The 20,601-nt window shown below is 59.5% G+C and overlaps 2 protein-coding genes across 2 annotated transcripts; both read left to right on the forward strand.

Moving 5' to 3' along the window:
• Positions 1-865: 865 nt before the first annotated feature.
• Positions 866-9,589, forward strand: TAS1R1 (taste 1 receptor member 1). Its single transcript, XM_065891495.1, is given in 10 exon segments — positions 866-1,053; positions 3,013-3,318; positions 5,350-5,790; positions 5,792-6,083; positions 6,537-6,625; positions 6,627-6,744; positions 7,294-7,414; positions 8,680-9,433; positions 9,435-9,516; positions 9,518-9,589. Coding segments are annotated over 10 exon segments (2,463 nt in total).
• A 587-nt stretch (positions 9,590-10,176) lies between these two features.
• Positions 10,177-17,507, forward strand: ZBTB48 (zinc finger and BTB domain containing 48). Its single transcript, XM_065884749.1, has 10 exons — positions 10,177-11,461; positions 11,947-12,188; positions 14,328-14,439; positions 15,065-15,157; positions 15,488-15,574; positions 15,749-15,903; positions 16,343-16,479; positions 16,551-16,715; positions 16,947-17,035; positions 17,133-17,507. The coding sequence occupies exons 1-10, from the start codon at positions 10,772-10,774 to the stop codon at positions 17,427-17,429; spliced, it is 2,067 nt and encodes a 688-aa protein (XP_065740821.1). The 5' UTR covers positions 10,177-10,771; the 3' UTR covers positions 17,430-17,507.
• The last annotated feature ends 3,094 nt before the right edge of the window (positions 17,508-20,601 follow it).

Consider the following 20,601-nt stretch of genomic DNA (forward strand, 5'->3'; position numbering starts at 1 on the left):
CGGGCCTCACCCGGCCCCTTGGAGGCTCTGGCCCTCTCGCGGTGGGAGGGTAGCGGGGGCCGGATCTGGGGGCCGCCTGGGGCGACACCCGGGCCGGGTGTCCCAACGAAGGTTCCATTTACATTATGCAAAAGCCCCACCCCGGCCGCCTGGAGAGGGAAAGTCAGATACCCTGAGTCCAAGGCCACCTCTCCGGAAATCCACCTAGGATTTTTTTTTTCATGCAGAGAAAGCTCCAGGATTGACGTTTTAAACAAAACCAGTCTATTTGCAAGCATTTGTCTTTGAGCTGAAGGGAGCAACCCTGTTTATAACAAGGCGAAATCGGGATGATTTACTCAGAATTTCAATTTCAGGATACTGAGGACTGGGGTGGGTGTGTGGAGTTGCAAGTTTAACTCAAAGCCTTGTCTCACTGGGTCAACTGAGGCCCAGGTAAACGGTTTTAAAATCCTCAGCTCCCAGAGAGCAACCTTCCACACCCTGTTCCCCCAGAGAAGATGTGTTCCAGCCTTCCTCTGCCCGCCCCCAAATACCAGGGCTCTCTTTCTGAGCCAGGTGAAGCCACAGGCAGCAGTGCAAGGACAGAACCCACAACCGTCCAGAGGAAGGGCCAGTGGGTGCCACCTGGTTCGCACCTGTGCCTTTACCCTGCCCGGTTCCTGAGGAGGACTGCAGGCCCAGACGCTGGAGGCAAACAGCCCGCTTCCTATAACTGGGTTCCAGTCCCACCCCTTTCAAAGGCATGAAACTGGGAAGCATGAAGGCATGAAACATGGGCAGCTGCCGACCGTTCTAGTTAAACGGCCCGGTCTGGTCCCAGGGCGCGGCGCGGCCATGCCAGGTGCAGGGAGGTCTGGCCAGCATGTTACTCTGGGGGGCGAGCTTCATCTGCCTGCAGCTTTCCCTCTCCTGCTGCTGGGCTTTCAGCTGCCACAGCACCGCGTCCTCTGACTTCAGCCTCCCTGGGGATTACCTGCTTGCGGACCAGTTTCCTCTCCACGGTGACTATCTAGGCGTGAGATGCAGACCCACAGTGACCTTCTGTGACAGGTGAGTGAGGGGTCAGCAGAACTGTCACCTAGGGGGGGCCATGCCTACGGGGCCCTCTGCCAGCCCCCCTCAGCAAGACCCTGCCAGTTCTGCCTCTGGGGTGACCGTCTGAGCTGCCTCCAGTCCCTACCCAACCTGCAGGCGCCACCTTCAAGTGCTAGCTAGCCCCTTCCCTGGCACCTTGTAATACAGTTTCCACTTTGTAATATGTCCTTTTGCCCTGGCTGTTAGAGTCCTTTGTCTTTTAATTCCATGCCAGTTGTTTCCTGGCTTTGTGATGTAACTAGATGGCAAGGATTAAGCAAGCATGGCCTCTCCCCTCCTCCGTCTCCTCCCCCACCCCGTTCCTCCCCAAGTTCACACTCCTTAGTCTCCCAGATGGTGAGTACAGTCCTCCAGGGGAAGCTTCCCCCCATGTGGGAACACATAGCAGTAGATGCTTCAGGAGCTTAGCAAAGATAAATTAGGTTGGTGTCTTCGTGAAGTCAACAGTCTAGGTAGAAAAAACAACGGCTTTTCTTATAAAGAAGATAGTTTCTTGCCATCCATCCAAGTGTTAGATTTGGGCAGCTTGAAGATGTATCATAGCTCAAAAGTAGGATGCCCGAAACATGAAGCACACCTGACAGCCGGCCCCGGAGGAAGGTTCTGGAAAGCCTGGCGCAGGAGGACTGGCCCAAAGAGCTACAGATGGGAGCCTGGGAAGAAAAGACTCGAGGAGGAGACATAGGAAAACTGGCTTCAGGTAACTGATGGGCTGTCACGAGCAGGAGGTACTGCATTTCCTTCCAGTGACTCAAGGACAGAAGCGATAGGAACGATGGGAGAGCCTAGCAACAAGCAGAGAGGCTGGGAAATGGAACAGGCTGGCACAGTCTCCAAGGAGGGCTGAATCGTGTCCCCAGTGCGCCCTTGTCGGTGTTTCCCAGAGAGGCCATGAGGAACACAGGCCCTCATCACAGGCATGAGTGTCCCAGTGAAAAGTACTAGTTAAACAAGGTTAAGCATGGACCGTGGTTAATTCCATGTGTCAACTTGGCTAGGGCCTGGTGCCCAGTTGTTTGGTTAAACACCAGTCTAGATGTTGCTGTGAAGGTATTTTTAGACGTGGTTAATATTTGTCTATTTTTAGGATTTTGTGACATGGACCATTTTTAAGGTCTTTACTGAATTTGTTACAATATTGCTTCTGTTTTACGTTTTGGTTTTTTTGGCCGTGAGGCTTATGGCATATTAGCTCCCAGCCAGGGATCGAACCCACACCCACTGCACTGGAAGGTGAAGTCTTAACCACTGGACCACCAGAGAATTCCCATAGATGTGGTTAACGTTTAAATCAATAGACTGAGTAAAGCAGATTGCCCTCCATCATGTAGGTGGGCCTCGTCCAAACAGTTGAAGATCTTAAGAGAAAAGATGGAGGTCCCCGGAAAAAGAAAGAACTTCACCTTCAGCCTCAGCCTCGACTGCAAAATAAAGTGTCGTGGGAATTTCTAGCCTGCCCTGCAAATCTCAGACTAGCCAGCCCCCATAATCCCATGAGCTAATTCCTTAAAATAAACCTCTCTTCTTTGCTCTCTCTCTCACTCTGTCTCCCTCTCCCTCTCTCTCTCTCTATGTATATATGTATGTATCTCATCTTGGTTCTGTTTCTCTGGAGAACCCTAATATAGCAGGTTTCTCTCCTACAGGACTTGGGAGCCTTTCAGTGCTAACATGCTTATTTGGGGGGAGGTGGGCATGGTATGTGTATTTCTCCAATTTGCCCCCTACCTCTCCGAAGGCCTGTCAACAGAACCATGTGTGCCACAGGGTCCACACTGAGGTCATGGTTGTAGGGGGCTGAACAGATGACCTCAGAGGTTCTTTTCTACCCCCTAAGCCTGGGGTTCCAGGAGACCAGAGGGTCTCATCAGGGCCTTTTGCCCTTTTCAGCTCTCAGCCTGGCTTTCCCTACAGGCCTAGCACCTTCAATGGCCACGGCTGCCACCTCTTCCAGGCCATGCAGTTTGGCATCGAGGAGATAAACAACTCCACCGCCCTGCTGCCCAACGTCACCCTGGGGTACAAGCCGTACGACGGGTGCTCGGAGTCAGCCAACGTGTTTGCTACGCTGAGCCCGCCAGGGCCGCGCTACGTGGAGAGCCAAGGAGACCCTGCCCACTACTCCCCCGCGATTGTGGCAGTGATTGGGCCCGACACCAGCAACTATGTTGCCACCACTGCAGCCCTGCTGAGCCCCTTCCTGATGCCCCTGATAAGCTGGCGCCCTGGCAGTTCGCTCACCTCCCCTCCTGCCAAGTCCAGTGTGGGCTGGGGTGGGTGGGCAGGAGCTGCCGTGCCTGAGGCCTGCCTGGACTCCTGGACCTCCTGGGCGGTCACTGCTCGTTAGTCACCTGCCTGGCATTCCTTCCTGTCCAAGCGCCGCTTCCAGGTCTCCCTGCCTCAGTGCTCACTGGAAAATCCATTCTCCTCGGAAACTTCTGCCCTTCTTTCTCCTCCTGCTGTCCTATCACCTTTGTGCAGAACTGAACACCCTTTGTTTCCCAGCCCCCCAGACTCAGGCTCAGAGGTGTGGCATCTGTCCCTGTGCGGGCCAGCCCCCTCCTTCCCCTACTCTGCTCATCGACCTCTCCCTGGGCCTCCTCCCCCACCCACACGCTTGCCCGTCTGTCTGTCCTCCTCTTCCCTCCAGGCGCTTCTCCTCTCAGACCTGGCTAACCCTGCCCCGCTTCCATGCAGGCTTCTCCGCAGAGTCCTCTGTTCCTGTTTGCTTCTCCCTCTTTGCCTTGACTCCTCCCTCCGCTGCCCTGCACTCTGCCCTTCTAGCCGGTGCTGGAAGGTGCCCCTGGGTAGGGACTGGACGTGGTTCAGGTGGCCAGCCCGGAGGTGGAACCCAGCACCGTCTTGCTCAGGTGGGCTGGTGCAGGGCCCAGTAGGTGGCCTTTAATCCATTTGATCTTTTTTTTTTTTTGGCCCCATGCTACTCAGCATGCGGGATCTTAGCTCCCCGGCCAGGGATCGAACCCATGCCCCCTGCATTGAGAGCGTGCAGTCTTAACCACTGGACGGCCAGGGAAGTCCCTCCATTTGACCATTTTGACACTTTCCCTCAGCATTTATGACCCTTTCACTTGGGGCACTTCTTTCTTGGTCTCCTTTAGAGAATTCTGCCCCCACCACCGGCCCCCATCTCCTCTGAGAAGGCGGTGACTCCCTAGGGCAGACCCCTCCCCTTCCCAGGCAGGCCGAGGACGGGGCTGAAATTCCTGTCTCCACCTCCCTTCTGACCCCTGAGCACCAACCTGATTTCCAGACGCTCGCCCAGCGCCCAGCGTCTCCACTTCATGGACCCATTAGGCCCCCAGATGAACTTCCCTCCCCACGTAACACAAGCCTCTTGTCTTCCTGCATCCCCTGCCTGGCCCGTGTGGCAGAGTGACTGTCTCTAGGGAAGCCAGAAACCCTGCAGTCCCACCTTCACTCCCTTCCCTGCCCCTACATTTAGCTCATCTCCACGGCCTCTGCCGGGGGTCGGTCGGGGAGGGGGCCCTCACCGCTGCCAGCTGTCCCTTCTTCTCTATGGCCACTGCCGCAGCTTTAACTGACTGCCCTCCCCTCTCATCTAGATGATTCCTTCAGGTCCTAGGGGTTCTCTGTGACTCTGGCCTTGAGCCTTTTTGTTGTTGTTGTTAGTTCCCTGACCAGGGATTGAACTTGCGCCCTTAGCAGTGAAAGCTTGGAGTTCTAACCACTGGATAGCCAGGGAATTCGCCTGGCCTTGAGCCTTTTTAAACACGTTCCTCACTGATCAGAGATACACTCCTAAAACACAAGTCTGATGTCACTTCCCTGCCTAAACCCTGAGGCCTTAGGATAAAGCCCCAGCCCCGCAGCAGGGGGCTAAGGCTTCCCACCCTGACCAGACACACCTGCTCAGGCTCTCTTTCTTCCTGGATCTGACCTCCAGCCAAGTGGAAGTCCCTGAAGGGACACACACACACACACACACACACACACACACACACACACCATTTCACTCCCTGCATGCGGCTGTGGTCCCTTTGTCCACAGGACAGATTCCCATTCTTCTCCCAGAAGTCTCCCTGGGGACCTGCTCCCTACCTGACATGTAACCTGTTAGCCTCGTGTGTCAAGTGGTGCTCTGCTTGAGACCCTGGGCCAGGACCTTGTCTCCATCCTCCCCGTGTCCCCGCGCCCAGCACAGGGCTGGCACTGGGGGGGCCCTCATTCGAGGCTGATGCCACAGAACTTGAACTGAACCCCACAGGTCAGCTCTGATGCCAGCAGCGTGACGCTCAGCGTGAAGCGGCTCTGCCCCTCTTTTCTGCGCACCATCCCAAGTGATGAGCGCCAGGTGGAGATCTTGACGCTGCCGTCGCGGAGGTTCGGGTGGGTCTGGATCTCCATGGTGGGCAGCGAAGGTGACTACGGGCAGCTAGGGGTGCAGGCGCTGGAGGACCAGGCCACCCAGCAGGGCATCTGCGTTGCCTTCAAGGACACTGTGCCTTTCTCTACCCAGCCGGGCCATGAGAGGATGCAGAGCGTGATACGCTGCCTGGCCCAAGCGAGGACCGCGGTCGTGGGTGTTTGCTCCAGCAGGCAGCTGGCCAGGGTGTTCTTTGAGTCCGTGGTGCTGGCCAAGCCGACTGCCGAGGTGTGGATCGCCTCAGAAGACTGGGCCATCTCCAGACACATCAGCAATGTGCCTGGGATCTGGGGCATCAGCACAGAGGCGTGTCCCTGGCCTGAAGGAGTTTGAAGAGGCCTATGTCTGGGCAGACAAAGGAGCCCTTGGGCCTTGCCTCAGGGGCTCCTGGTGCAGCAGCAACCAGCTCTGTAGAGAGTGCTGGGCTTTCGAGGCACAGAAGATGCTCACACTTGGAGCATTCTCCATGAGCTCCGCCTACAACATCTACCAGGCTGTCTATGCCGTGGCTCACAGCCTCCACCAGCTCCTGGGCTGTGCCTCTGGAGTCTGTTCTAGAGGCTGGGTCTACCCCTGGCAGGTAAGGCACTTAACCTGCCGCTGGCACCCTATATCAGGGTGCTTTCCTGGGGCAAGCAGAGCGGTTCCTCTTCAGCTACCCTAAATGGAAGGGGTCGGGGACAAAGGCCCCGCCTGGAGGCTGATTCCTTCTCTGAGGCTCGTGTTCGTCTTCTGTTCTCTGAACTGTGGCCCCTCCCACCCACCATGCCTCAGATCCAGGGCTTGAAACCTCTGCAAAGGGCTCTTTTGTTAGAGACTTCCTCTCAGGAGGCTGGATAGGAGGGTGAAGGGGCCTCCTAGGAGGGGAGAGAGCCTGAGAAAAGGACCAGAACTTCCAGATGGGCTGAAACCACCCAGATGGAAGCTCAGCAAGGCCCCACGCACTTGCTTCCTGGGCCGTCTGGGTCCCAGTGGGTCCTGGAGGAGCAGCCTGTGCCAGCTATGGCAGCGCCGTTATCCCTGTTTGTTTCAGCTTCTGGAGCAGATACTCAAGGTGAATTTCCTTTTACACAAGGACATTGTGACATTTAATGACAATGGCGACCCCCTCAGCAGTTATAATTGCCTGGGACTGGAGTGGCCCCAACTGGACCTTCAGGGTCGTCGGCTCCTCCTTTTGGTCTCCAGTTTGGCTAGACATAAATACGATCAAAAGCCGGTGGCATGGAAAGGACAACTGGGTAACGGGGACATGGTCACTCACCAGGTGATTGCCTGACAGGCAGCCTGGAGCACAGGGACAATGTCGACACAGAGCAGGAGAGGGGATCCCAGGTATCAGGCCACTATGACTCTCCCCAGCCCTGCCAGGGAAGCTCCACAGGCTCACAGACAGACGCCCGGTCGTCACTGGTTCACACAACCAGGGGCTCTGCCCTGGGAGTAATCTGCAAAGGCGGATGCCCAGAGATCCAGTTTTCCATCCTAAGAACGAGTGTCCCTTGAGCTGGGCCCCTCCGCATGGTTGCAGAACACCTGTGGCTTCTTTTTTTTTTGCGGTACATGGGCCTCTCACTGTTGTGGCCTCTCCCATTGCGGAGCACAGGCTCTGGACGCACAGGCTCAGCGGCCATGGCTCACGGGCCCAGCTGCTCATGTGGGATAAGGGATCCCATGTGGGCATGTGGGATCCTCCCGGACCGGGGCACGAACCCGCATCCCCTGCATCGGCAGGCGGACTCTCAACCACTGCGCCACCAGGGAAGCCCCTAGCCTGTGGCTTCTTGCAGGTACCTCAGTCTGTGTGTTCCAGCGACTGTTCTGAAGGGGACCAGAGAGTGATCATGGGCTTCCACCACTGCTGCTTCGAGTGTGTGCTCTGTGAGGCCGGGACCTTCCTCAACAAGAGTGGTGAGTGACCCAGTGATGAGTGGGCGAAACACCCAGCACTCCTAGGGTCTGTAGAGCAGATGAAAGGACCCCCCTTGGGCCACACATGGGCAGAACCAGGGCCCTGGTCACTTTGCTGCCAGTTAGGGACAGGTTGGGGGACACCTTCTATCAGACTGAATTCTGATCAAGCAGAAAGAAACAAGCAGTTGAAGCCCTCATATGTAGCTGAGTTTCTTTCTTTTTCTTTCTTTCCTTCTTCCTTTCTTCCTTCCTTCCTTCCTTTCTTTCTTCCTTCCTTCCTTTCTTTCTTTCTTTTTCTTTCATTTTTGCCTGCATTGGGTCTTAGTTGTGGCATGCTGGATCTTTCGTTGTGGCCCATGGGCTTCTCTCTAGTTGTGGCATGTGGGCTCAGTGGTTGCAGCATGTGAGCTTAGTTGCCCCGCAGCATGTGGGATTGTAGTTCCCTGACCAGGGATCAAACCCGTGTTTCCGGCATTGGAAGGCAGATTCTTAACCACTGGACCACCAGGGAAGTCCCCCTAAGTTCAACCTCTTTATCCAAACAGATGTGGCTATCATTCCCTTTGTGCCCTCCCATGTTATCTGTATGAAGTCCCTTCTGTTGTCCATGCCAGTGACAGCTGACACCTTGAAGAGCTTGGCCTGAATGCAGCTACTAGCATGTCTGCAGCAGGACAAAAAGCATACTCTACCCAGTGATGCAAGGTCAAGACCAGAGAGCAAACAGAGGTAGCTAAGGGCCCAGCCCAGAGCTGGAGTCCAGGGGCCACGTGCCTTCCTTTTACTGTCTCTGCGGGCGTGAGAATGTATCTCTTCTTTCCTGAGAGAGTCAACTCAGAGAAACCACAGAGCGGCAGCTCAGGCAGGTGGATTTGGCTAGTGGGAGTGCTGAGGAGAGACGAAAAGACCCTTCCTTTGGGGCTGGCTGCTCGCATTGGATCATAGCCTCAAGGTTATGTGGGTTAAGGCCCCCTCTACGAGCTCTTGGTTTGCAAACCCCTTCTGGGTTTCACGGGATCATGAGCCACACAGAACCGATCCAGGTGTCTCCACAATCTGTAATTAACACAGGCATGTTGAGGAAACACTTGGCCTGGGGGCCCTCACCCAGGGCTACCCCCTGGTAGAGCTGTGCCTGGCGGAGCCCAGCTCCTGTGCTACAGCCCTCCCAGAACCTTGCGGGCTTGCACGGCCTCCCTTCCCTTCCCCATTCCTGCTATGCTCACCCGGCTCTCAGGAACCCTCTCTGCCTTCCCTTCCAGACCCCTACAGCTGCCAACCTTGTGGGAAAGAAGAGTGGGCACCTGAGAGAAGCCAGACCTGCTTCCCATGCACCGTAGTGTTTCTGACTTGGCATGAGCCTATCTCTTGGGTGCTCCTGGCAGCTAGTACGCTGCTGCTGCTGCTGGCGGCTGGGACTGCTGGCCTGTTTGCCTGGTACCTAGACACGCTTGTGGTGAGGTCGGCTGGAGGCCGGCTGTGCTTCCTCATGCTGGGCTCCCTGGCGGGGGGCAGCTGCGGCCACTATGGTTTCTTTGGGGAGCCCACTCTGCCCACATGCCTGCTGCGCGAAGGCCTCTGCCCTTGGTTTTGCCATCTTCCTGTCCTGACGATCCACTCCTTCCAACTTGTGCTCATCTTCAAGTTTTCTGCCAAGGTACCCACCTTCTTCCGTGCGTGGGTCCAAAACCACAGTGCTGGCCCGTTGGTGGTGATCAGCTCAACAACCCACCTGCTTATCTGTCTAACGTGGCTTGCGGTGTGGACCCCACTGCCCCCTAGGGAATACCAGCCCTTCCCTCAGCTGGCGGTGCTTGACTGCATAGAGGCTAACCCACCGGGCTTCATGCTGGCTTTCGCCTACAATGGGCTCCTCTAGGTCAGCGCCTTTGCCTGCAGCTTCCTGGGCAAGGACCTGCCAGAGAACTACAGCGAGGTCAAATGTGTCACCTTCAGCCTGCTCCTCAACTTCATGTCCTGGATCGCCTTCTTCACCATGGCCAGTGTCTACCACGGTCAGCGTGCTGGCCAAGCCGAGCAGCCTGAGTGGCGGCTTCAGCGGTTATTTCCTCCCCAAGTGCTATGTGATCCTGTGCTTGCCCAGATCTCAACAGCACCGAGCACTTCCAGGCCTCCACCCAGGACTACACCAGGTGCTGTGGCTGCACCTGACCAGTGGATCCGGCAGGGTCAAGCCGGGGCAGGGTGGACTGGAAGTCTCTACTGCTCTCAGGGTTGAAGGTGGAATGGGGCACCCAGGACCTGGGGTGTCTGGGAGGCCTCTGGGCTCCTCAGCCTTGGCTTGGGAAGTGTAAGCCCACGGGAGAGCTCAGTCCGGGCTGCGCTGGCTGCCAATAAAGAGGTGAAAGGTGCGTCTTGGCTGTGCTTCCTTTCTAGGGCGAGGGTAGGGCGCTGTCTCTTCAAGCCTGAGGGCGCTGCGCGGCCGGGCTAACCGCAGCCGGAACCTGGGGACTCCGAGCGGGGAGTAGACTCAACCTGCAGCTTGGCGTTGCTAGGCAACCCCAGGAGGCGGGCCCAGCGCCGAGGGGACGGAGCTGGCCCCGCCTTTCCCTGCACCCCATTGGCTGTTATCTACGTGGTACCGCCTCCAGGGGCCGGAGGTAAAGGCTAGCGCCTCCGAGGCATCCAGCCCCGACCGGCGCGCTCTGACGTCACGTCCGGCGGCGGCGGCGGCGCGGCGGCGGCGGCGTCGTTGTCTCTGTACGGTCGGCCCGGCGCTTAACGCCGGGGCAGTTGGTCAGTTGGGCTGTTAGGGCGACCTGGCTTGGAGCCGGAGGGGTTGGCTTAGGGAGGACCGGCCCGGGTGAGGAGGTCGGGAGGAACGGGTCGAGGGAGGAGCGCTGTGGGCCGCGGTGGCTGTTGACGGAGTGTGACCGCGGCCGCCTTCCGCCCGGCCGTTCCGGACGTGTGGGCGCGGCGTGGGCCCCGTTCACCTGTCTGCCGCCGCCACCCTCCCCTGCGTCGGGCCCTCTCGCTGTGCCAGGCTGATGAGTTCGCGCTGGTCCCCCGCCTCTTTTCTCAAACTTTTGATTTCCTCCCACCAGCACCCTTCCCGACTCTGTCCCCACCTAGTCCGCCTGCGCCTCCGCCACCACACTCTCTGGCCACCCCCGATATGTGCTGCTTACTTGGCCCCGGCCCCCAGGGAGGCTTTCAGTCCGTTCCTGTGTCAGCTTGCACCTTCTAACCTTGAACTAAGCCCTGGTTGTAATAAATGTGACGAATAGAGTCTGCCTCCCCTTACCCTCTTCTCAGATCCAGGGGCTTTCTCTTACTACTCCTCGGTTGGACTGGGCAGGGGATCACTGTTGCTTTCTCCCTTTCAGACGGACCATGGACGGCTCCTTCGTCCAGCACAGTGTAAGGGTTCTGCAGGAGCTCAACAAGCAGCGGGAGCGGGGCCAGTACTGCGACGCCACCCTGGACGTGGGGGGTCTGGTGTTCAAGGCGCACTGGAGTGTCCTCGCCTGCTGCAGCCACTTCTTCCAGAGCCTCTATGGGGATGGCTCAGGGGGCAGTGTCGTCCTCCCTGCCGGCTTCGCGGAGATCTTTGGCCTCCTGCTGGACTTTTTCTACACTGGCCACCTCGCCCTCACCTCGGGGAACCGGGATCAGGTGCTCCTGGCAGCCAGGGAGTTGCGGGTGCCAGAGGCTGTAGAGCTGTGCCAGAGCTTCAAGCCCAAAGCCTCAGTGGGAGAGGCACCAAGTGGCCAGAGCGGGCTGGGGAAACCCGCCCCTCGGGATGTGAACAGCCACCTCAAGGAGCCAGCAAGCTTGGAGGAAGAGGAAGTTTCGAGGACGCTGGGTCAAACCCCAAGGGATCAGGAGCTCAGCGGTAGTCCCAGCCTCCAGAGGCCCCAGCTCGGTCTCCCTCCTCAGAGTGAGAACCCCTCCTTCCTCCGTGGGAAACTCAAGCAGGCTCTGAAGCTTAGTCCCCCTGAGAACAAGGAGCCTGAGGATTGCAGAGTGCCCCCAAGGCCCTTTGAGGCTGAAGGTGTCCAGCTGCAGGGCGGGAGTAACGAGGTACTGTGCCCAGGATGCTGGAGCAGGGGAGGCAGGAGTGGGGAGGAGAGACTGACGCTTTTCCGGGATAATCTGGACCCTAAGGTAGAATCTGTTTTGTGGGTTTAGAACAGATTTCCTCCAAATGTAGGAAGCCAGCTCCATCCTGCATCCTCAGGCCGACCTTTCTGCAAGTCGTGTTCGTGGCTGCCAGCTTCTTGGGGTCGAGCGGGCGGCATCAGGTGTCTCCCAGGGTAGTGAAATCCAGGCAGACTTCCAAGTTACCCACAAATAGAGCTCCTGCTCTCCAAACCCGAGATTCGGATGCTGCCTGCCCTGGGACCCTGAAGGGAACAGTCACTGGTGAAGGGACTTGTCTGGGGAGGTGCCTGGGTTGGGACTTGGGATGGAACTGAATGGAGCTGGCTGCCCCGTAGATCCGTCCCCAGCACCCCTGCTGATTAATTTGGTGACCTCGCTCCCTCCTGCTGCCTCTTCTGCTCTAGTGGGAAGTGGTGGTTCAAGTTGAGGATGATGGGGATGGCGATTATGTTTCTGAGACTGAGACTGTGCCGACCAGGAGGAAATCAAACGTAATCAGAAAGCCCTGTGCTGCCGAGCCAGCCCTGAGTGCAGGTTCCCGGGCAGCCGAGCCTGCTGAGAACAGAAAAGGTACAGCGGTGCCGGTTGAATGCCCCACATGTCATAAAAAGTTCCTCAGCAAATATTATCTAAAAGTTCACAACAGGTAAACGTTCTGTTTTTCTATTTTCTTTTCCCATCTGCTGTTCCCGTGTTGGGGGAGGGGGCCCGCATCCCCACTTCTGGGCCGCGTAGGGGCCAGGGGCTCCACCTCAGACCCACAGAGCGCCTGGCATTGGCGTTCTCTGGCCTTCGGGGAGTGAGCACCTGACCTTGGTTGGCTTCCTTCTTCCTCGCCCTCCTGCGAGCCCTCTGCTTGGAGTGGGTCTGTGGACGCCTTAGTAACAGGTTCCACATGCTGTGAACATTGACCTCCAGCTGGCTTTTCTCAAGGGGGTGAGAGAAGCCTGTGGCCCCGTGCTGTGGCTGTGGCCTGACTGTCGGTGTTTCTAAAGCCTGGCAGTGTGGGCTTTGGGCCAAGATGTCGATCTTTAGGGTTGGTGCCACCCACATTTCTGGGGACAGGTTAGCTCTGAGGTGTGAGCAGAGCGTGAGAGACCATTCGTCTAAAACTGCCGTGTCCCATAAGGTAATCAGGTGCCACACGAAGCTATTTTAATTTAAAACAAAGTAATTAAGTAAGTTCATTTCCTCAGTCACACTAGCTGCATTTCAAGGGCTCAGTAGCCACACGTGGTCCCAGCTGCCGAATCGACAGGACGGACATAGAACATTTCCATCATCCCAGAGCGTCCTCTTGGAAGGCGCTGCTCCAGGGGCCTTGCTCTCTGCGGGGCCTGCAGGGACGGCAACTAGGTGACACGCTTTCTAGTCTTGCCCCCCCTTAGCCCAAAACATCACTTGGTGCGATTTCTTGCCAAGCCAGGCTGGGCCATACATGTTTTCTCAGTATGACACTCTCAGAAGCCACTAGCGACCGAATGGAGTTGGCACTGGGGCTGAAGCCCATTTGCTGTCCCTGCTCTGGGGGCAGCTGCTGCCAGTGGAGCATTTGGGGAAGTCACCCTGGGGTGATCTGTGTCTGCCTGGACGCTCTCCCAGTGTAAGACTTGGGTACAGGCACCGACCCCATCCTTACCTTGGGCTGCAGGCTGCTAGACCGGCCCTGAGAACTGGGAAGGGGTGATGGCCTCCTGAGGTCTATGGGGCGGGGGACAAGGACAGTCAGTATCGCAGCAGAGGATGAGAGGAGTGTATGGCCTCTGGCAGGTTGTCGGAGCTCTCTCCACACCACTCCCGGGCTCTGAAGTCAGGGTTCATTTAGCTCATTCAGTGAGCTGTCTGCCTGGTGGCTGGGCGCACCGGATACCTTAGTGGGCAGAACAAAGAGGCCTTGTGGAGCTTGCCTTCCAGCAGGGCGATGAGACCCTGAACTACCAGATAAGAGACTGCAGTGCGATGAAGGCCATGGGAAAAAAGAAAAGGACAGCAGTGCCAGGGGGCTGGGGAGTTCAGGAAAGGAGATAATCCAGCAGACTCGAAGTGAAGAAGTTTGCCTAACGGATGGCTGGGGAGAGCGCTCTGGGCCAGAGAGGGGCCAGAGCAGAGGCTCTGGGGTGGGAGGGGGCCAGCAAGGTAAGGGGCAGGCCAGCAGTGCCCTCACAGGCCCCCAGGCCTTTCTCAGGGTGAGATGCCAAACGTTAGAGGGTTGTGAGCAAAGAGGCGGTGCGATCTGGTTGTACTTGAGGGCCCGTCTGGCTCCTGAAGTGGAAACCCCACGGGAGGTAGGCGTGGAGCACGGGATGGGTAGGAGGCCCAGGCAGCGGCCCAGGGATGGCGTGGCCGCACTAGATGGTAGCATGGAGGCCAGGTGAGGTGGTCAGATTCTGGCTGTGGTCTTGAAGGCTGAGCCCATGGAAGCTCCAGGCAGACTACGTGGTTTCTCCAGGGAGTCAGGGCCCCGGGATCATTTCTGTCTTCGGAGAGATGCTGGCGGCTGGGCCTCCCCATCTGCCTGTGGCTCTGGGACGGCCCCTCCAGCATGGAGCTGTGCCGTGCCCTCCCTTGCAGAGTCTCCAGGAGGGAGGAGGGTTTCTGGGCTCAGCCCTGCAGCTTCACCAGCTGTGTCTGGCCGAGCCTCGTGGAGAGCCTCAGGCGTCGGCCCAAGTCCAGTCTTCCTCTGCCGCGGAGCACAGCACTGTCAGCAGAGGTGCTGGAGGGGGCCTGGGTGAGGGAGGGCGGCAGGTCCGCTCAGCCCCGACACCCCCGTGGCTTCTCCCAGCAGGAAACACACTGGGGAGAAACCCTTCGAGTGTCCCAAATGCGGGAAATGTTACTTTCGGAAGGAGAACCTCCTGGAGCACGAAGCCCGGAACTGCATGAACCGCTCGGAACAGGTACTTGGGGGCCGGCCCGGGTCCTGGCGGGCAGGGCATGCTGGCCTCTGTCTCTCTGCCACCTGGGAGGGGCCCCCAGGAGACTGGCCTAGACGGGACTGTAAACTCAAGTGCTGCAGGGTCCTTGGATATCATCGGGTCCACTTCCTGGCACAGGTGGCAGCGACACAGGTCCCAAGGGCGGGCGGCACAAGCCCAGGAGGGACTTTGTAGGAGGCATTTTGGGTTTGCCTGCCTGGGTCCCTGGGCTTTGGAGAAGGGGTAGTTCGGTGGGGGGTGGCTGCTGAGAAAGGCCACCTGGCCACCTCCCCCCACGCCCCTGGCTGGCCCGTGTGACTCGGCGGCTAAACCCCACCCCCACCTCTTCCTAGAGGCCTGTTGCCTGCAGGCTGCGGCCCCGTCCCTGGCCTGGCCCCCAGCCTGGCGTGGTGGGCTTGCAGCGTTCAGCGAGGGTCAGCGTCAGGGCAAGCAGGTTACGTGTTGCCCTCTCCCACCCTAGCGCCCCCCCGCCCCCCCTCCACCCCGGGCAGACTCTTCCCAGCAGCGAGTGGAAGCCCTGGCGGAGGCTGTCGTCGAGGCAGAGGCCCCCACTGACGCCGGTCCCGCTTGCCCCTCACACTGCCAGGTCTTCACGTGCTCCGTGTGCCAGGAGACATTCCGCCGGAGGATGGAGCTGCGGCTGCACATGGTGTCTCACACGGGGGAGATGCCTTACAAGGTCAGGTTCGGCTTGTCCCCAGGGCTGGGGGCCTCCCGCCTAGCCCTTTACCTGGGATGGTGTTGGGGGGCCTCCCCCTCACCAGCCGTCGAGGAGCCCTGCCCTCCCTTCCCGTGTCCCCGTGTCCCGTGTCCGGTGCTCCCGCATCTTTGGGCGGGGCTGCTGTTTCTTTCTGCGGAGGGCAGCCTCAGCCTCGGCATGGGCGTAGCACCAGAGGCCCTCCCCAGTGTGGCCTTCACGCCCGGTCGGGAGCATCTCGGGCTGTGCCCTGCCTTGGGGTTCCCGCCCTGGCAACCTGGGGGCCTCAGGCGACCGCGGCCTGTCTTCCAGTGCGCCTCCTGCTCGCAGCAGTTCATGCAGAAGAAGGACCTGCAGAGCCACATGATCAAGCTGCACGGAGCGCCCAAGCCCCACGCGGTAAGTGCCAGGCCATCCTGAGGGCCCTGAGGACTGGGGCCGGGCGCTCCAACGCCGGGCCGCGTCCAGAGTGGGCGGGCAGTGCGGTTTCCGCCACGAGAGGTCCAGGGGGTTCCGTGGAGCTCCCGGGCGGCCCTCCCTCCTGACCCTCACCCTGCTCACCCTGTCCCTTAGTGTCCTACCTGTGCCAAGTGCTTCTTGTCCCGGACGGAACTGCAGCTGCACGAGGCTTTCAAGCACCGTGGGGAGAAGCTCTTTGTGTGTGAGGAGTGCGGCCACCGGGCGTCGAGCCGGAACGGCCTGCAGATGCACATCAAGGCCAAGCACAGGTGGCGTGGGCCGCCTTCCCCAGGGCCCGGCCCCGCTGCTGCCTCCAGGCCCGCGGGCCGCTCCCCAGAGGGCCCCCCACCCTGAGTCTGGCGCCTGCAGCCTTTCTGGGTGACGCCTGCGGGATGAGCAAGCCTGCTGGGCCATGGAGGCTGGGGGGAGGGGATTCCAGGCAAGACCAGGCGCCCCTACCCCCGCCCCGGGCAGCTTCGCAGTTTCCCGTGGCTCCTGGGATGGGGCTCGTGCTCCTCTCCCAGCCTTGCCCAAGCCCTTTCTCCACCAGGCAGCTCGCAGCAGCCCGGCCCGTTCCCAAGGCTCAGGCCGGCCGGCTTCAGCCTTGCCTGTTTCTGTGGCTCGGGCCGGCCCGTGTTCCCAGCTGCAGTGGCGCCAAGGGGGCCGCTTCCCTCGGTGACGCCTCTGCCCGTGTCCCCACCTGGACAGGAACGAGAGGCCATACGTCTGTGAGTTCTGCAGCCACGCTTTCACCCAGAAGGCCAATCTCAACATGCACCTGCGCACTCACACAGGCGAGAAGCCCTTCCAGTGCCACCTCTGCGGCAAGACCTTCCGCACCCAAGGTGAGGCAGGCCGTCCCCTCCCTGTCCTGGGGCTAAGGCCCGGTGGCTGAGCCCTCACCTTGTCCCCGCAGCCAGCCTCGACAAGCACAACCGCACCCACACCGGCGAGAGGCCCTTCAGCTGTGAGTTCTGCGAGCAGCGCTTCACGGAGAAGGGGCCCCTGCTGAGGCACGTGGCCAGCCGCCACCAGGAGGGCCGGCCCCACTTCTGCCAGATCTGCGGGAAGACCTTCAAAGGTGCCTTGGCCCTGCCCCGGGCGAGCCCCGGGTTGGGGAGAGAGGGCCAGAGGGGCTGTCACAGGCTCCTCCGCTGTGGAAGCTCTGGCCCGCAGGCAGGGGCGGAGGCTCCCCAGGGCCCTGGGCAGTAGTGGCCTCAGGGTGGCGCCGGAGAGCCTGGCAGGGCCCAGAACGACCGCCGCGGGCTGTGTCTCCTCTCCCGCCCCGACTCTGGGCCCTTCCCTCCTGCAGCCGTGGAGCAGCTGCGCGTGCATGTGAGGAGGCACAAGGGGGTCAGGAAGTTCGAGTGCACCGAATGCGGCTACAAGTTCACCCGGCAGGTAGGCCTGGGGCCAGCCTCCTCCTGCCCCCGCCCCCCGGCCCCTGAGCCCCTCCCCCAGACGCCTCTGTGCCCAGCCTGAGCGCCTGTCCCGCTAGGCCCACCTGCGGAGGCACATGGAGATCCACGACCGGGTGGAGAACTACAACCCCCGGCAGCGCAAGCTCCGGAACCTGGTCATCGAGGACGAGAAGATGGTGGTGGTGGCGCTCCAGCCGCCCACTGAGCTGGAGGTGGGCTCGGCTGAGGTCATCGTGGAGTCGCTGGCCCAGGGTGGCCTGGCCTCCCAGCTCCCTGGCCAGAGACTGTGTGCGGAGGAGACCTTCCCGGGCCCGGGCGTCATGGAGCCCTCGCTCATCATCACGGCCGCCATCCCCGAGGACTGTGACACGTAGTCCTCCCCGCCTCGCCGGCACCCCCCGGCCCCCAGCCCCCTTGGCCCCATCCCCCAATAAACCACATGGCTTTGGACTCGATTGTTCTGGCCCATCCAGCGGCCTGTTCCCCGGGAACCTGGGCTCCAGGGAGGTGCCGCTTTCCCACCGTGTCGTCCAGAAGAAACGGTGTCCTGCCTGACCCTCCGTGCACCCCAGAGCTCGGCCAGCAGCTTCCCCACATTGTCGGGAGACCGCAGCCAAATGAAACTTGGGCAGGTAGCTTTGGGGGACAAGCCTCTGGCCAAGAGCGCTCTCATCTTTCTCCATCTGGCTTTTAGAACCGGGACCAGTGGCCAGGGCCCTGGCAATGGTGGCTGGCCCAAGACAGGGGCCCCATTACTCTGCAGCCGAGTGGATCTGGGAGCCTGAGGACAGTCAGGCTTGTGGCTAAGCGTGCTCTGGACCCTGGCTGGAGGCATGACCATGGACAGGACCTTTCCCTGGGGGAGAAGCTTGGTTTGCTTGTCCAGGAGGCTGGCTTGGCACACAGGCAGGGCCAGGCCTAGAACAGCAGGAGGCCCTGGTGGTACCCAGGTTCTGCAGCCTTGGGAAGAATAGCGTGTGGGCTCGGGAGGCCGCTGCCTGCATCCAGATTCCTTCCCAGCTCTGTTTTAGAGCTGTGACCCGGGGCAAGCAACTAAATGCTTCACTTGCTTACTTTTTAATGGAATTAGTAACAGCGCTTGAGGAGTAAATGAGAAAGCCTGCTGTTCCAGTCCACTGCCGGGTAACAGACGACCCCAGAGTTGCCCTCGGGGCCGGGGGGCAGATCTGCTCTCAAGATGGCTCACTTGTGTGCCTGGCAAGTTGGTACTGGCCGTGGGCCGGGGTGCCTCCCCATGGGCTGCCTGGGCTCCCTCACAGCATGGTGGCTGGGTGCCGGGAGGAACGTCGCAGCAGGCCGAAGCTGCAAGGCCTTTCTGTGACCTGGCCCTGGAGGTCAACAGTGCCACCCCTGCCGCGTTGTGTTGGTCCAGGCAGTCACCAAAACGTCATTCCTTAGGTTCAAGGGGAGGCGTGCTAAAAGAATCTGCACACGTTTACGGCTGGCCCCCGCCCGCCCCAGACAGTAAGTGCTTCTGCTTCTGCTCAGCGCTTGGCACGGGGTGAGCGCAGAATCGGGTGGTGACGGTTGTGACCCCAAGAGCTCGCATCAGCCATCACTTAACACCTCATCGCTGGAGGATTCCAGAGGCACCGGCCCCACGCTATGCTAAATACCTCCCAGGGTTTGAGGAGGAATACTCCACTTTAGACCCAGAAGCCCTCCAACCATCTTTCCTTTCACTCCTTGCCCACTAGGGAGCTCAGACGTAAAGACAGTTAAGTATCCTAGTGTGGTAACTGCCAGCCAGGTCATGAGCCACCTCAGATCTGGAAAGGCGACCGAGGTAAACCGTGGCCTCCCGATGCCCACTTCCCGGCACTGGCCGCTTCCTCGGGTTCTGTGGGCTCGCAGATGTGAGGAATGTTCTGCACTTCCCGACCTCTTCCGGGAGGGACGCTGCTCTATTTTAAGGGTTCAGCCCCTCCTGCCAGGTCCAAGAGACGGGGATCTCATCACCTTTTAGCACCACACCTTCAGGAGGTGGGGTGGGGGGAAGCAAGGTATTGGGCACAGTGCCCAGGGGTGGAGTCAGGAGGTTGAAGCAGCTTTTGGGCAGGTGAGCCATGGCCTCAGCCACCCACGTTTCTCCCACCTCCGGCCTCCTCTTTCCACTACCTCATGCCTTGTAATGACTGAGACAAGAAAGGGCCTCAAAGGGTTTGCCCCCAAAGCCATTTAGCGTGAGCCCTGGACGCTCCGAACTCCGCCCCTTTCCCCCATTAGTTAAGGGACATCAAGTACGCTCCTCAATGCTACTTTGCCTCCCTTGCCCCACGCGCTTGGCCTCAGCCCAAAGATTCCAAGACCCGGCAGCAGCAGGATAGAGGCAATGACACCAAATATATAGGAAATATTTTTATTTCAAAAAGTTAGTGTACTGAAGGCATCCTAAAACCTTAAAGAGGATCCTGGACATGTAAGCCTACCGAACGGACAAATAAATACACAAATCTGCCCCACGCTCTAGGGCTGGCACTGGATGTCGGACGCTGGAGGGAGACTGTCCTAGTCCAGAAGAGTCTCTGAGGTCATATAAATATAGAATACTTTATAGCAGTAGGTCAGCATTAAATCCAAGTCACTGAACTTTCATAACTTGTCTCATAGGCTGAAAAAGTTGTGTACGTCTGACGTGTAGAGACAGTCCCTCCCAGGCTGGCCCAGGCCGTCAGTGCACAGACCTGTGTGCGTGACGGGAACCCGTGCCTACAGGAGCAGGCAGGGCAGAGAAGGGAGGAGACGCTTCTCAAGGGTCATCCCCAATCCCGGACCCCCAGAAGGAGCCTGCTGTTGCCCAGGCTGCTGCGTCCCCTTCCCGTCTTTGCTCTTTTAACCCAAAGACCGGGTCTGGGGCGTGGGGACCTGGGTAGTTCTAGAGTGAACATCACTGGCCCCCTGCCCTGCCAAACCATCATCTGAGCAGCCGCCAGAGAGTGGGGTGGTCGGTCACACAGTGAAGTACCAAAAATGCAGGAAAGACCAGACAAAGGCCCGGGCCCAGGCACCGGCCCTCAGTGCTGACCAGAAGTGCCACGGCGGGTGACAGAGGCTGGTTTCTATGAGAACATGAGCGTCTGCAGCCCCCCGGTCCCAGCAAAAGCCTGCCCCCCACTGCCTGCCCTGCCTTCTGGGGCTGCCAAGGCCCTTTACAGAGCCAGCCCCAGGAAAGGCACCAGGAGGGAGTCTCCTGTGAGATGGAGCTCCCCCCACCCCTGCCCATGACCTGCCACAGAAGTTATCACCACATCTCTCTGCGTGGCCTGTCACAGCCACTGGGCAGGGCACAGTCTGACACCGAGCTTGGTGACCAGCATATAATCGGGGCTCCATCAGTCCCGTGCAGCCCTGCCTCGTCGTCCCCCTACCACAGACAGGAGACAAGCCATCACGCCTGGACAGCATCTGGCTGCAGGGAACCCGAGTCGGCCACCCCATGGAGCCTGGCGCCTCTGGGTGGGCTCCGCTCGCCAGGCAGGCGCACCTGGGCTAGAAAAAAGGTCTCAGTAACCCCTGGGAAGTGAA

This window comes from Phocoena phocoena, chromosome 1 (assembly GCF_963924675.1).
Source record: "Phocoena phocoena chromosome 1, mPhoPho1.1, whole genome shotgun sequence".
Lineage (NCBI taxonomy): Eukaryota > Metazoa > Chordata > Mammalia > Artiodactyla > Phocoenidae > Phocoena > Phocoena phocoena.

What these genes read in the sequence shown, in the direction of transcription:
- ZBTB48 (XM_065884749.1), top strand. Translation starts at nt 10,772, where the DNA reads ATGGACGGCTCCTTCGTCCAGCACAGTGTAAGGGTTCTGCAGGAGCTC. An exon ending in TGCAGGGCGGGAGTAACGAG is followed by an intron (nt 11,462 to 11,946) that starts GTACTGTGCCCA and finishes CTTCTGCTCTAG; the next exon opens with TGGGAAGTGGTGGTTCAAGT. An exon ending in GAGCGCCCAAGCCCCACGCG is followed by an intron (nt 15,575 to 15,748) that starts GTAAGTGCCAGG and finishes CCTGTCCCTTAG; the next exon opens with TGTCCTACCTGTGCCAAGTG.